Consider the following 16,537-nt stretch of genomic DNA (forward strand, 5'->3'; position numbering starts at 1 on the left):
TATTATGTATACATACACACATATACATATATATACACACACTGTACTTTAAGGTATTAGATTAAGAACTATACTTCTGGTTTCTGAAAATACAGTCAGAAACCAGAAGTATAGCAGAATGGCAGAATGAATTTTTTGAAAGTTCTATCTATTAACAGAAGGTTTAAGGTAAATATCATCCAGCAGAACCATTATGACAGACCTCTGGATCCTATTCTCTCATTTTAAACTATCGTTCTCTGAAGCCCACTGTATTTTCATTTCCATCTTACTTATGGAAGAAAGTCATAAATAGAGCAAGAAGTATGAAAGTCTCCCAAGGTGACAGTCTAGTCCACAGTCCAGCTTGAACTGTAATTCCAGTCGGTTCAGTCAGTTCAACAACTATTTATTGCATGCCTGTGTGGTAGATGCCACAGGGGATTCACAAGCGAATGACAACAGAGCCTGATATGGTCTAAAGGAATATATGAAAAAGAGATGCCGAAATGAGAAGGAAACAAACTCCTACGATACCAAGCAGAGTCAGACAAGTGCCTTAAAAAAGCCCTAGAGTTCTCGGAGGGTTCTGAGGCACCTCATCCTTTTGTGGACGGTGTCACTAGAGATAAGCCTGTAAGAAAAAGTGGAAGGTGGATGGGTAGAGATGGGTTACGGAAGGAAGGGCAGGAGGAACGGCATGGAGGTGGTAGCACCTGGTACATACTCTGGGAACATCAAGGAGCCTCATTTGGCTAGACTGTTAAAAACACGCAGGGGAGGGTGAGGTGGAAAAGCAGTCTGAGGCCTCACGGTAATGGCCATGGTGAAGAGACTGTATTGATGTAGTGGGGAACCAACTCAAGACTTTAGATCTCATGGTCACAGTTGACCAATTCATTCATCTTCATAAACATACTGTTTCTACAATAGGAGATACCTTTTAGGAAGCAAAAAACTGAGACCAAAACTATTGAAAAGAATCCATAGTATCTACACCTCTGCATGAAAGTATCTGACTCTTGCAGAGAGGAAATCCGTGGGGAGCAAATTAGTATTTTCCATTCCTAAGTTTTACTCAGGCATATTCTCCTTGGTAAGAACCTGTTTCTAAAGATCAAACTTAAGAAATGCACAAACTGTCCTAATTGTAATAATCCCAAATCTCTCTGCAAACATCCATGAATTTCAAACCTTATTTCTGAATTAAGTGTTCTAGATCACAGTTATGTCTCATTCCAAACTTACCCAACCTCAGGCTTCAACTTCTATCTATCCTCTAAAGGAAAGAGACTGTCACATTTTATATTTAAAAAATTTCTGTATGCAGTCAAGAGTCATTGATTTAAAAAAACCTGTGATTTTCCAATAATCTGACCCATGTCCATTTTATAGAGATGTTCTCTTGAATTAACCCGTCTTAATCTTTTGCTCCAGGTATGTCTGCATATAGTTAGAAAATTTATACTAGTGACAGTAAGTCTCAACAGAGATACTCTTATAGCAAACTCCACAAATTAGTAATATTTCAAACTAAGTTTTTTAACTCTAATGAAAGCAGAAAATAATAGGAAAATATCCAACTAGAAAAACAACTAAATGTAAACGATCTGCTAAAAATAAACTACTTGTTTCTAGAACACAGCAATATTAGAAAGTTTAAAAAGTGAAAATTCCTTGGGGTCCTAAACTATTATTGCTCTCTCTATAGTGGTCATGAACTTCCTTGTTGCATTAAATCACATTTAAGAGCAATAATCAGGCCAAAATATAACTACATATTTTAGGCCTTTTTTCCTGATTTAAATTTTAGAATTCTACAAGATATTACTGCATCTTTCTCCTTTGACATTGTTACTAAACTGTTTTTCAATCAGTTCAGGGTATAAAGATGAATGTATAACAATATGGAAATGATTTGAGATTCATAAAATTTAACATTATTCTAAGCTTATTTTTCTCTAAACATTGGTTGAGGTATTCTATTTAGCGTGGGCAAATACTTTTCAGATATACATAGAATACATTCAATCCTAAAAGAAAATTCACTATATAATGAACTTTCAATCACGAGAGATAATTTTAAAGTATATTCTTGGAAATTCCACAACGTGTTAATAATTGCCAACAGTGATGCGAAAGAGAGTACTTGGGGTTTTCCACTGTACTTATTATACCTTGAATACATTCGTGTGGTGTAAGTCTACATGTAGGGAGTACTATATAAATATTAAATGAATAAATATTTAATTCCAACGAAAATGGGAAATATAATAAACTCTCATTGCTTTAAACTGCCACTCATTTACGAATGTTAAGTTGAAATATCAAAAAATACTACACATAGGAAAGACAAAATATTGAGGATCACTCATCTCAGGTTTGGGAGAGAATAGGAAGGAAATTAGTGGTTTCTCTGCCCTCTGGTGGCAACAAAGTCAACTGCAGCATTTCTAAAGGAATGCATAAAAAATGTCCTTTATGAAATCAGACTCCCCTGCCCCCACCCCCCGCCAAAATGTCTGTAAAAAAATCCTGATTGATACATGCCGAATTCCAAGACTGTCGGACTTTTAAAATTTTTCCTGCATTGAACTTCTTAGCTAGACTATTTTACAAAGGAAACTATATTTTTTCTTCCATTTCATTGCTGTATTTTAGGTATTACAGTAGGCTAACCATTTAATTCCAAGATTATTTAATAAAATTAATGCAGACTGATATCCAGGAAAGAAGTTACTTCGTTTTGTAATAAATCTCAAAAAATTTGCTGAGAAATATAAAACTATTCCTTTTTTATTCAATCCTGTAAAGATGTGGGCTTCTAGTTTTCCACCAGAAATACTGGTTTATAATACCTGCAGATCTATGTTGAACAACTTATGTATTTCATATTCCCCAAAGCAAAGGCTTTTAACTATATGTTCAATTTTAGAGTGGAGTAAATTTTATCCTCAATTTGAGAACTCAGAATAGTAAACTTATTGTATGTATTGTTCTTTTCTCAGTAACATATTATTAATGAAAAAAAGTTCAGGAAAAAAATAAACATTTGCTGACCTTTTATTTATTTTTTTACTGTAAATGCATTATTTACTTCCAGTGCCGAAGAGGTTTTCAAATAAACAACTTGGGATGCATTTTTGGCACACGCACCTCTCTAACCTCCTTTGGAAAGAAGTAAATTGCTTTCTTGAAGCATTTATTTATTTCATGAAGATGCCCATGAAAACTACTGTTGCACTTTTTAAAATACATGTGCAGCTTCCCAGACAAGTCTTTTTTTTTTTTTAACCAATGAAATGTATCAGAGAAATACACAGAAGGTATGATCTATTGATATAAATAATACTTAGTCAAGAACAACCTATGTCCATCTATGCAGAGCCATTATATGTGATAAAGACAAATCAACATCCAGGAAACTTGCGTTTTATTCACAGCTTTAAAAGTGTTGTCATCTTGTTGCCCTCCCCCCGCTCCCCAACACACACACACACACACACACACACACACACACACACACCCTCCAATCATAATTTGGAGCAGAGTCAGAATCTGTGCTTTCTCCATAAGAATTTACACCAGGGGCAGACACAGTGTTTCGGCTGTCTCAGCTCGGTAACATTCATTCAAGGACTTCCCTTCAAGATTCACCTCACCTGGAATCCCCAGGTGCTCTCCCTAGCCTTCCATCTGCGACTGGCAGCTTTGACATTTGCGGACGCCAGTATACTTCCTGAGGAATCCCCTCCTCAGGATTAAAACAGGACAAAAGCAAACCTTGATTAGCCTCATCAACAAGGTTTTATTTCCTTTTTCTTTTCCCTGTAAGTGTTTTTGCTCATTCACCTCCTCTCGAAGTCTATCCATTTCTTCCCGAGGGGCAGAAACGGGGAGCAGGCACCCGGTTCACAGTGGGCAGGGTCCGGAAGGCAGCTGGACCTCCGGCTCAGCAGCGCCTCGCCAGGAGGAGCCGGCGGGCCCAGGGCGGCGTCGCCGGCTCCGCGCTCGGCCCGGGGGGCGCGGCTCCGGAGGGACGCGCACCTGGCTGCAGCAGCCACCCCTGGGAACGTGCGGGGCCGGGGCTCCGCGTGGGGGCAATATCAGGCCACTCGGAGGAGGCCCTGCACGTTCAGGCCTGTCTGCGAAGCCGGCCAGCGGAGGACAATGGGGCCAGTGGTTGGTCTCCCGAGGGGCGCCCGCCCCACCGCTGCCACCTCCTTCCTTCCTTTGCGTCCCGCTGCACCCACCCCGCCCCACTTGCAGCGCCCGCTCAGCCCCCGACAGCAAGAGGGAGCTGAGGTGGGGATCGCCTGGGGGAGGAAGGTGCAGCCCCAGGGAATCTTCTCCAGCAGAGGGGAGCTCTGCAGTCCCCGGCTGCCACCACGTCCACCACCTACCGCCCCCATCACGCACTCCCTCAGTTTATCCCGGCAGCAGGGAAGGAGGCGGAGCCGGGGAGGACACAGCCCGGGCTGCCAGCTCCTGGGCGAGGTATCCGCGGAAGGTTTGCTCTAACACCAGAGCGCTCTCTGGGCGCGTCCGGGGAGTCAGGACCACTCCCTGCCAGCCGCTCAGGTGAAGCAAGCGGTAAATCCTTAAGATAACTAACCCCCAGACCCTACCACCCTACTCATCCAGCCAACATTCTTCTGCCCATTTGAGACGCCCAAGTTTAGTCGAAATGCAATTGCAACAACTTTACCAAGGGCATAGGTAGGGAGGGAGTGGGTTGACAACGGGGTGCCAGAGAGGTCTTCAGCTGGGCACAAAAGTAAGAAGCGAAAGTGCATCTTACCATTGACTTGGTTTCCAGGCCTCCCTTCAGCGAACTGAAACCGGTCCATTAAAAAGTGGCAAAGTAACACAACTCCTGCAGCAGCCAGGTCGGCCCTCGGGAACCTCGCCATGCCGCTGCCGCGACCTCCCTCCCCTTCCCCGCCAGTACTTCTCCGGCACCCTGTGCCCCGGGGCTCCCGCTGGGAACGGGGACAACGGGGCCGAACACTGCAGACTGGTCTCGGCGGGATGCAGAGGCCTTTGTAAATTTCTCTGGGACTTCACACCCGGGAGCCGGGAAGAGGAAGAAGGGAGCGCGAGGGGAGCGCGGTCCTCTCCGGACCTCCAGGTCTCTCTTCACAACTTGCCACGACACTCGCAGCCCTCACCCCAGACACACAACAACTGCGGAGACGAAAGGCCACTTGAGCTGGGGCTGGCAAACTCTCCGTTTCGCACAAGCAGCGCCACCCCGGTGCCCGCAGACGGTGACTTCCGAGCCCCCGCGACGCGCTCCACTGGGTTCAAAACAGATCTAATTCCTCAGCCAGCGCGGGTGCCTGTCCAAATCCAAGAGGGCTGTCGGTTCGGAAGGAACTTTCCCCAGTCCTAGGGTGGCCCCCGCGGAAGGTCTGGGTTTGCGGGAAGGGTGTCACTGTGGGATGGCGAAACCCCTCCGACAAGTTTTTCTTCTTTTCTTCGCCCCGACGCTGGGCGCGCGTCCGTGCTCGCAGCCGGAGGGATGAGCAGCCCCAGAGCTGAGCCCTGGGAAGGCTCGGGCTGCAGCAGTCTGAGGTCCGAAGGCAGGAAAAATGTATTGGGGAAAAAAGAGAGAGAGAGAGGAAGAAGAAAGAAATGGGGAGGGAAAAGTCAGGCTGAAACCTATCGGGAGAGGGTTCCTCCTGGCTAAGGAGGAGGTGGCCCCAAGCCCCGCCGAGCCCCGGAGTTTGGTGGCGGAGGAGGCGCCGCCGCCGCCGCCGCCGCCGCGCTCCCCCGCACTCCAGCTCCACACTTTGGGGAGGGAAGGCAGCTCGCAATTTGCCAGATCTGCCGCTGCATCCTCCCCCCCCACCCCCCGCTTCCCTCCCCCTTGCTCCTCCAGGCTTCTCCCACCTTCCTCCCCGAAACCGGCAGCTAGCACCGACCTGTCCAATGGCTGCACTTTCCTCGGGGCTGGCAGAGGAGTCGCCGAGAGATTAAACCGGGGGAGCAAGGCAAGGGGGAGTGAGAGGGCGACTCCAGCCCGGCGTGCCCCCCGGCAGCCGGCGGCCTGGCGCGCCGGGAGAGGAGGCGAGAAAGCCGAGCTAGGAGGGGCGCGCCGGACGGCACCTCTGCGCTGCCCGGGCGCCATCCCCGCACCCAGCTCGCACCCCTGGCGGTCGGGCCAGCGGTGCCCGCACACCCACCTGGCCCTGGGCCGCCTTCGCTCCCGCCTGCGGGGAATCGCGGCCCAGCAGCCGACCCTGCGGGCGCTCGCCGCCGGTGGGGTCTTCCTGGGCGCTACAGGGTTAATTACAGTTCGCCATTCCCGGGAGGGCGTGTGCGGCGGCGGCTGGGGTGTGAAGAATGCAAACCTGAGCCCGTATTCGCTTACTGACCCTGCGGAGCCCCTTCGGACCCCCGGCCCGCCGGGCGGGTGGAGGAAGGTGGCGCGCGGCAGCTTGGACCCGCCGCTGCGGCTTTGTAAAGTGTCAGCGGGAGCGAAAGCGAGAGTTTAAAGAAACAGGAGGCCCACTGAATTTCCTACGGGGGCTTTAACAGGCTTTCGCTGGCTGGTTTGTTTTTGTTTTTTCAGCTCGCGGAAGTGCTTCAGCGTTAACCCTTTCCAGCCCTTTCAGAAAGTTTACACCTTATTTCGCAGAGTTAACCTTATTTTAAAGGGGTAAATACAAAGAAAGGAAGGAAAGCAGCATATTGGTTAAAAAAGTACAGATTCTAGAACCAGACTGGGCTAGAATTCCACCTCCCCCACTAAATAGCTATATGGCTTTGAGCAATATTCTTTTTAGTGCCTCAGTTCCCCATCCATCAGGGGAGAATTGTAGTTATGCCCTTATAAGGTTGTTGTATTGGATTAAATGAGTTAACACTGAATAATTAAAGAATTGAGAACAGTGCCTGGCACAAAGTACATGACTTTGTGCTTCTTAAATTAAAGAGAGGGAAAGGAAGAGAGAGGGTGTCCTAAATCAAATGGAGAATTTGCTTCAGTGTTCTAAGAGCAAAAGGTCCTGTTAGTCTATTCTTGTCCAGTCTTTTCCATGCTCTAAAAAATGTATGGGTGCCATCAATACCACCTTAATTTTGTCTCAGTACCCACTGGAAGTGGATCCAGATAAACTACTCTTGCCAATTTGATGCCGAAAGAATGCCTTTCTCATGGTTCCTTAGCTGGTGAGCAGAAGAGAAACAGGAAGTGTAGCATGTTTTCCTCAATCCAGTACTCAGTTTGCTATTTATTTTGGAATATGTAAACTCGTCATGGATACACACTCTTTAATGCTACTTCCTCTCTCCTGAGCTTTCTCCCAACCAGGTGATTTCCCCCTCCTCACCTTACTTAGAAAACCTGGTTCTTTTACTTATGCTCAACCAAGAGTTAAGTTCTATGTAACATTACATCCAAAGTTGAGTGCCTGAGATACTTATTTAACAGTAAGTTGGAAAAATGAATCTTCCTATCAAAATCTTATTGTCATTTAATTAACGTCGATTTTTTTGGTCTGTATCCCTACTGACCTCGCTTACTTCACGAATCCTTGCAGAAAGCTTCCTAAAACGTTCAGTACAGCTCCATTTCCCATTTATATGCAAAATTATGGGGACCCGGGAGGAGCCATTTCAAGAAAGCAACTCTTCTTTAGTCTGGAATATTTCCCTCCCCTTTCACAGTAGAAAAACGGGTGTTTCCTGTTTCTCTTAGAAGAAACAAGTCCCTGCCTCTCCCTGGTATCATTTTCTTTCTTTTCTCCTTTATTATTATATGTGCAAATTAGCAGTGTTTAGTTTCTTGTTTGTTGTCAGCAATGCTTTGCCCTCCTGATTGAAGCTTTATACCTTAAGTGGAAATTTGACGCCAAAAATCGAAAGGGAGTCAAGTGGTAATTCAGAGTAAGTCTGAAGAGGCTTTTATGTGTTTTGTCTATCTCACTGGTCCTGTTTCATTTTACTCATATCTTAATCTTATTCTGAAGAGCTGTCCACATAGAAAATACTTTAGTATGGGAGAAGACGCAGGTAAGCATAAATCAATCATGCATGATGATTTAGTGCTCAGAACTAAGTAAGAAAGAACAACATCAAAATAAAGTTAGGCTTTGGTACATTGCCTTAAATGTCAACCAATAATTATTTGTAAAAAAAATTATTTTCCCTTTACATTATAGCAAGTAACAACTAAAATGTATATAGGATGGTATGTTCAGCGTGAAATGGAAAGTTTATTACTCATATAAAATCCTGGCTAATTAAAAGTAGTATACTTTGTGGCCTAAATGATCTAAGTTTGCCATATATGTTTCACCACAGAATAATCTATTTCACTTTCATGGAGAGAAATTAAGATATCTCTGTGGAAAAAGTTTCATCTTCCATCTGACTAAAGAGAAGAGTTATAAAGAGTGAGCTTTGTTTCTATTTACTATAGTTGTAAGAACTGAATTGCTGGGGGTTTTTTGTTTGTTTTTTACTCACTGGCTTAATTTTAGCTAACCTCTCGAGGAACAAATGAATCAGGAATCACAAAGGAGCAGCACTTGAGTTCCTTGTCCATGACAAAGGTCTGGAATTCACTGAACACCCTCCTTTAAGATCTTAAGATTTTATATCAGAATCATTCTCACCAACAGAGAACTTTTGGGCTGACATTAGCACCTGAGCTAAAGTCTGCACAGATTTCCAACCTGTTTGCAACCCCTTATCTACACCAACCTTCAAAGCCATTTCTACACATTCCAAGTGCAATACTATCTGCATAAAGGTAATTACAATTACCCATCTCATCCCACCTCCAATTCTATCATCTCTCCCAAATTGAAACTTGGCTAACAGGATACTCAAGAAACCATCAAGCTCGTTTTGAAAAAACTGAGATGTAATACAGGCTGTGGAGTACTTAGTATTTATTGTAATCTATTATTATTTTAGGAGATAGTTTTTGTCCATTTTAATAGAATTTGTTAAAACTTTCTATAATTGCTGTCAAGTAAAGGGAAATTGCTAGTAGTGGACTGCTTTTATTCAGTCCTAATCTAATATTATGACCTTTCCTCTAGGTCTAAGGCATTTCCTCTTTCTCCTCATTTAATAGGGCTAATTTTTTTTACCTCTGGTACTCAATTACAAGACTCATTCCTTCATCTTGGCTGACTTTCAGAATCAACCAAGATTTCATTATACTATTGATGGATATTTCAGCTTTTTGCTCTTTCATAATCTTAAGTAAAAATTTTATGAATAGAGTGTTTTCAATGAAATAAGCATTTTAAAAAATTACATAACAGCTAATATCACTCTTTGTTTACAGGGACATTTAGCATGCAAGAATACTTAATGCCTTTTATCCTCATATCAATAGTACATTTACTATTTAGATGAAATTAAAATATAATTATATTTGCCTCTTTCATAATGAAATAACATATTGCATTAAAATGGCATACATGTTTATACTGTCTTCTTTCTGAATCTTAATAAGCTGAAGTTTTTTTGACCAGTAAATAGCAAAGTGCAAAAAATGTGCAGCTCAAAATAGTAAAATCAAATTATTAAAATGGAATTGTACACTCCTGTATGATCAGGCCACCCAGTATGGCTATTCTCTTGCTCTTCGTACATCCCCGCTCAACCGGTCCCTGCTTCACCTACTCACGTGAACAGTGCTTGCCCCCTGCCACAGCTAGTGATTGTTCTAATCCTTTGGTTCCACCTGCTAGTTTATTAAAGGGAAACATCTGCCCTCATGATGGTTGTTAACCTGAGGGGCTGTAAGGGACATGCGCCAGCTGGTTTCCCTGGTAACTGATGAGCCAACCTGACATCAATTCCCCCTATAAATGGTAGCCTCCTTCTTCCCCAAGCAGTAAAGATGGCTGCTGTGGCTTGTCTGCTGTACGTGTGGGGCATTGCACCAGGACCCTTATTTCAGACAGGTAAGATCCCCTATCCAATATTACTGATCTCTGTCACTGTCTCAAGGCTCTTTCTTCAGTGTCCAGGCTGTGCAACTACAATACAAGGCTTGCAGGCCTGCAGAGCGCAGCACAACAGTTGGTGAACAAGTCAGGACACCAGGGAAACTCCCATGAGCACTGAGATGTTGGGAAATAAGAACAGGGAATGGACACTTGTGGAGTTAAGCCTGGGGTGGCTGTCCACTAGCACGTGGGGCCCCAAAGTTGTGAGAGGCAATCCCGAGGCGGCCGTCCACTAGCGTGGGCGTGCCCCCGGCAGCTGTCGACCATGAGAGAGATCGTTCTCTTCCATTTATGTTGATAATAGCCTGTTAACCTCAGAGTCTCTTTCAAGTTTAAGAGTAGCAGCCCCGTGCTCATGGTTCATCTTGACTGCACAGGGATGGCTGGTGAATACAGACAGAACGCAAGGACCTGGATTATCTACAAAATACAGGCATACCCCTGACCCACCGCCCCTAAACAATTACAGACACAGGCTTTAGGGATAATAACTCAGGAACAGACTTGTGAATTAGACATGGCCAGTTACCCAGGTTTCGCTGGGGCCTGTGACAATGGCAAAATGATAAGACTACCCTTTTTTGGTCATAGCTATGGCAATGGTCAGAGCAACGATACAGTGTGAGCGAACAACAGCTATATGCAGTCTACAATGCATTACAACAGGTGGAAGACATAAAAGGCCTACGTAAGTCATCGAGCAATGCAAAAAACCCACTATTCAGGGTCTAGAAGAGCTGTGCACGACATACAGGACTCCCATCGACATTGATAGTGACCAAGGAACCCACTTTACCCACCACAAAGTGCAGGAATGGGCCTCTAAAAATGACAGATGCTGGCATTTCCACCTGCCCTACAACTCCACTGCTGCTGGGCTAACTGAAAGGATGAAAGGACTACTTAAACAACAATTGAGATGCGAAATCTATAACCGAACATTCCAGGAGCAATCATCCCAGTGCCTACGCCACGTTAACCCAGAGACAACTAGTCAACACCATCCAAGTTCAACTGTTGACCACCAAAGGACCGCTGCCGATTGATTATAGGTCAGGACAATGACTCACTTTTGCCCTTGCCACAGAATCTACCCACCGAGAAACACATTATAAAATGGCCCTGGGACTGGCAAGTAAGTCCTCAATAGTTTGGGTTTGCTGCCCTGTGTGGGGAATAGAATTACAAAAGGGACTTACAGATCTCACCTGTCTTCCACCCGGCCCCGCCTAAGACTACTAAGGTAATTAATCCGGGCCCCATAATGGAGAAAAGCACCATTATTTTAACCTGTGGTCTGTTACTCCGCCTCTCCAGTATTTGACATCAACTGTGCGGACTGAGTGTGGACGGGTGGTGTGGTACTGCAGGCCGCGACAAAAGCCACAGGTAGGTGTGGTATTATCTCAGAATGCTGTTACTGCTTGTATTTTGCTTAATGGTCATGATCCCTGTATTGTGCCTGTTAAATACCTTACATTTCATCTCTCATCTAAGTGGAGGGAATCTGTTCGTGGGCTAGGTAACAACGATGGCCTCACTGCCAAATGAATTTGATTGCAGGGTCTATGGCAACATGCCGTTGTCGTCCTCCTGTGGACGTCCATGAAAAATTGAGCCAATAAGTGACTGGCTCCAAAGTTTGCCCACCGCTTAGACTCTGTCTGTATTGTCTCTGTGGTACTTGGTTGCAGTACGCCTCTGCACACCTGACCTAGGTATACTGGGGAAGGGGGTGGACCAAGATGGTAAAGGTGGTGTGGGGTATGTAGGGTGGAGTGTACAGCCAGGCCACTCAGGACGGCTGCTCTCCTGCTTTTTCTACATCCCCTCGTCCACCGGTCCCTACTTCACCTGCACCCTACTTATACGAACTTGCTTGCCCTCTCCCCCAGCTAGTGATTGTTCTAATCCTTAGGCCAGAACGGCGCCGCCTGCTCATTTATTAAAGAGAAACATCTGCCCTTGTGACGTTCATTAACCTGAGGGGCTGTAAAAGACGTGCCCACGCTGCTGGTTTCCCTGGTAACTGATGAACAAACCTGACGTCAATTCCCCCTATAAATGGTAGCCTCCTCCTTCCCCGAGTAGTGAAGATGGCTGCACTGTCCCGTCTGCTGTACACGGTGAGGTATTGCTCCAGGACCCTTTGTTTCAGACCTGTAAGATCCCCTATCCAATATCGTTCTCTGTTGCCATTTTCAGGCTCCTTCAGTCTCGGGTCTGGGTAATTACAAGGTATACAGGCCTGCATGGTGCAGCCTAGCAACACCTAAAAAGGGTAAGGGCATTAATAAATGAAACATATTAAGGAATATGCTGCACAATACCTAATATGGAACACTCAGAAAAGTTCTGAAAATGCTGATTGTTGTGGACATTGTCAACCGAGATTTTTCTGAACTGATTAAAAAATGTCTGAACCACAGGAAATACGTTTCGCAGAAGTTGTGCTTCTGCAGAGCCCCTAGTGGAGGCTATTATTCCTAGCACAGATCATGGGCCTTGTGTTAACTGCTGAAGTGCTCTGCACCACATGCCACCACATGACTAATATTCAACCCTGATGGCTTCTACTGCATTTCCTTTCCTCACCTTGCATTCATCTTGTTTTCTTTTTTCTCTTTTTCATCTTCACCATATGAATTTTTTATTGATTTATAATTGACATAGCTCTAGACTCGTTTAAAGCATACAATTCAGTGGATTTTAGTATACTCATAGGACCATCTAATTCCAGAACCATTTTCATCACCCCAAAAAACCTCATGCCCATTAGCAGTTACTCCCCATTCCCCTCCCCCACAGACTCTGGCAACCACTAATCTACTTTCTGTCTCTATGGATTTGCCTATTCTGGATCCCTCACATGAAAAGAATCATATGACATGTGACTTTGGGTCTGACTTCTTTCATTTACCATGTTTTCAAGGTTCATCCATGCTGTAGCATATATCAGTACTGTATTCCTTTTTATTACCAAATAATATTCCATTGAATGGATATGCTACACTTTATATATTCAGCAGTTGATGGATATTTGAGCTGTTCCCACGTTGGGGCTATTATGAATAATGATGCTATGAACATCATGTACAACTTGCACAGTATATGTGGATACATGGATGATACAGTGACTCTATTTAACTCTGTGAGGAAATGACAAACTGTCTTCCATAATGGCTACACCTTTTTTACATTCTTGGCAATGTATGAGGGGCCCAATTTCTTCTCATCTTCACTAACATTTGTTATTTCCCATTAAAAAAAAATTATAGCTATCCTGGTTGGTGTGAAGTAGTATCACATTGTGGTTTTGATTTATATTTCCCTACTGACTATTGATATTGAACATCTTTTCAGGTGCTTACTGGGCATTTGTGTATCTTCTCTGGAGAACTGCCTATCCAAACCCTTTGCTCCTTTTTAACTGGGTTGTTTTTTTTCATTATTGAGATGTAAATGTTCATATATTCTGAACCCTAGCTCTTGTCAGATATATGAATTGCAAACATTTTCTCCCATTGTATGGACTGCCTTTTTACTTTCTTGATAGTCTTTTCATGCACATCTTTTAAAAATTCTGATTAAATACAATTTAAATATATTTCTTTGTTTCTGCTTTAGGCACCATATATAAGAAACCCGTGCCTAATTTAAGGTCACAAAGATTTACACCCCTGTTTTCTTCTAAGAGTTTTATAGTTTTAGCTCTTAAATTTTTTTAGGTTTCCGATTCATCTTGTTTAAATATTTGTATTCAGTGTGAGGAAGGGGACCAAAATTATTCTTTTGTATGTGGATATACAGTTGTCTCAGCCATTTTGGACAAAATTATTTTCTCATTGAATGAACTTCGCATCATTGTTGAAAATCAATTGGCCATAGACTGGTTTATATCTGGACCCTTAATTCTATCACATTGATCTATATGTGTATCTTAGTGCCAGTAGCAAGCTATTTTGGTTACTGGGCAAAAATAGTAGTTGGAATTTTGATAGGGATTAAATTTACTCTGTAGATTAACTTGGAGACTTCTGCCATCTTAACAATAAGAAATCTTGAAAATCTTGCAATCCATTTAAATGCAATGTCTTTCCATTTATCTAGGTCTTTAATTTCTTTCAAAATGGTAGTTTTCAGTGTACTATCCTTGTACTACTTTCGTTACATATATTCCTAAGTGTTTTTTATGCTATTATAAATGGAATTTTTAAATTTCACTTCTAAATTGTTCATGGCTAGCATATTAATTTGCTATGGCTGCCAAAACAATACCACATGCTGAGTAGCTTAAACAACATAAATTTTCTCAGTTTTGGAACTGATCAAAGTGTCAGCAGGTTTGGTTTCTTCTGAGGCCTCTCTCCTTGGTTTGCGGATAGCTGCCTTCTCTAAGTGCCCTCACATAATCTTGGCTCTGTGCGAGTGCATCCCTGAAGTCGCTCTTTCTTTATGTCCAAATTTTCTCTTATTAAGGACACCAGTCAGATTGGATTAGTGCCTACACTAACAGCCTCATTTTAATATATCCTCTTTAAAGAACTGATCTCCAAATAACAGTAACATTCTGAGGTACTATGTATTAGGGCTTCACCATATGAATTTGGAGGGCATACAATTCAGCCAGTAACAACTGGTATAGAGAAACACAAATGATTTTTTGCTTATTAGTCATGTATTCTGCAACCTTGCTGAACTCATTAATGCTAATAGTTTCTTAATATGTATGGATTCTATAGTTTTTTATGTGTAAGATCATGTTATCTGCAAATATAGTTCAACATCTTTCTTTTGAATATGACTGGACTTTTTTTTTTTTTTTTGCCTGATTACCCTGACTAGAACCTCCAGTACAATGTTGAATAGAAGTGTTGAGAATGGATGTCTTGTCTTGTTCTTAGAGGGAAAGCTTTAGTTCTTTCATCATTAAGTGTAATGTTAGCTGTCGGTTTATCGTTGATGCCCTTTATCAGGTTGAGCAAGGTACCTTCTGTTCCTGGCTTGAGTGTTTTTTTTATCATGAAGGGATGTTGGGTCAAGTTCCTTTTTCTACATCTACCAATATGAGTGTGCATTTGTTCCCTTTATTCTATTGGTATAGTATATTGATGAACAAACCTTGTAGTCATGATATAAATTCCACTTGGTAATGGGATATACTCCTTTTACTAAGCTTCTGAATTCAATTTTCTAATATTTTTGGAGAATTATAGCAACCATACTGCTAAGAGATACTGATCTGTATTTCTTGTGATATTGTCTTTTGTCTAATTTTGGTATCGGGATAAAACTATGTTCATTAAGTTAGGAAGTATTCCCTCTTCTATTTTTTTTGAACAGTTTGAAGAATTCGTACTTAAACATTTGGTAGAACTCGCCAATGAAGCCATTTGGATCTGGGTTATTCTTTGTGGAAAGCTATCTTGATCACTAATTAGTGTTTTTACTTTTTATTAGACTGTTCAGATTTCATTTTTTAGTCTGTTTTGGTATTTTGTATCTTGTTCACAATGTATCAATTCGTTACCTAATTTGTTGGCATACAATTGGTCATAATATCCCCCTAAACTTGTTTTTCATTTGTGTAAGTTTGGTAGTAATGTCTACTTTCATTCCTGATAGTGGTAACTAGAGTCTTCAGCTCTTGATGCTGTGCCACGGGTCTGTGTCTTTTTATGGTTTGATTACTATAGCTTTGTAATGTAATTTGAAATCAGGACGTGTGATGCTTCCTGCTTAAGAAGAAATTGCTTTGGTTATCTGGGATCTTTTGTGGTTCCATATGAATCTTAGGATTGTAAACCATCTAACTAACTGTCTTAAGATAATTTAGATAATCATATGTTTTTTTCTTTCATTCTACTAATGTGGTGTATTGCAATTATTGACTTTCATGTGGTAACTATCCTTGACTTCCAGGGATCAGTCTCACTTGATCATGGTGTATAATCCTTTAAATGTGTTGAATTCAGTTTGCTAATACTTTGAGTATTTTTGCAACTATATTCATCTGAGATATTGGTCTGTAGTTTTTTATTTTTTATTGTTTTGTACTATTCTTATCTGGCTTTTGTATCAGAGTAGGGCTACCCTCTTAAAATAGTTTGGGAGTGTTTTCTCCTACTGTATTCAATTTTTTTTTTTTTGAGAATAATTGCTGTTTAATTCTGTAAATGTTCAGTAGAAATCACCTGTGAAACTATCTGATTATAGACTTTTTTTGGTCGTGAGGTTTTTGATGAATGATACAATCTGTTGGTCTGTTCAGATTTTGTTCAAGATTCAAACTTGGTAGGCTGTATGTTTCTAGAAATTTATCCATTTCTTCTAGACTGTCTAATTTGTTGGTATACAATTACTCATAGTTGTCTCTTACAACTTGCTGTATTTCTGTGGTAGCCAATGCAATGTCTCCCTTTTGACTTATAAAACTGAGTCCTCTTTTTCTTGGTAAGTCATCTAAAAGTTTGTTTTCAAAAAAGTCTTCTTAGTTTCATTGATTTTTTTTTCCTATTTTTCTATTTACTTCATTTATTTTTGCTCTGATCTTTGTTATTTCCTTCCTTTATACTAACTGG

At 42.3% G+C, this 16,537-nt stretch overlaps 1 protein-coding gene and 1 long non-coding RNA gene across 5 annotated transcripts in view; one reads left to right on the forward strand and one right to left on the reverse strand.

Annotated features, from left to right (window-relative positions):
• PLXDC2 (plexin domain containing 2) overlaps window positions 1-6,632 on the reverse strand; it is a 414,916-nt gene extending 408,284 nt beyond the window's left edge. Inside the window, exons 1-2 of one of the 3 annotated variants that reach the window (XM_036842292.1) lie at window positions 6,360-6,632; window positions 4,781-5,551 (exon numbers count right to left, since the gene is read on the reverse strand). In XM_036842292.1, coding sequence (XP_036698187.1) covers window positions 4,781-4,892 — 112 coding nt within the window. In that variant the 5' untranslated portion in view covers window positions 4,893-5,551; window positions 6,360-6,632. The other 2 variants (XM_036842291.1, XM_036842293.1) reach the window with 2 other exon arrangements.
• Window positions 6,633-9,639: 3,007 nt separating this feature from the next.
• Window positions 9,640-16,537, forward strand: part of LOC118889200 — a 58,904-nt gene continuing 52,006 nt past the window's right edge. The window contains exons 1-3 of one of the 2 annotated variants that reach the window (XR_005018441.1): window positions 9,640-9,911; window positions 10,548-11,008; window positions 11,274-11,345. This is a non-coding gene — a long non-coding RNA (uncharacterized LOC118889200). The remainder of the gene's footprint in view (window positions 9,912-10,547; window positions 11,009-11,273; window positions 11,346-16,537) is intronic. The other variant, XR_005018437.1, reaches the window with a different exon arrangement.

Source organism: Balaenoptera musculus, chromosome 2, assembly GCF_009873245.2.
Source record: "Balaenoptera musculus isolate JJ_BM4_2016_0621 chromosome 2, mBalMus1.pri.v3, whole genome shotgun sequence".
NCBI lineage: Eukaryota > Metazoa > Chordata > Mammalia > Artiodactyla > Balaenopteridae > Balaenoptera > Balaenoptera musculus.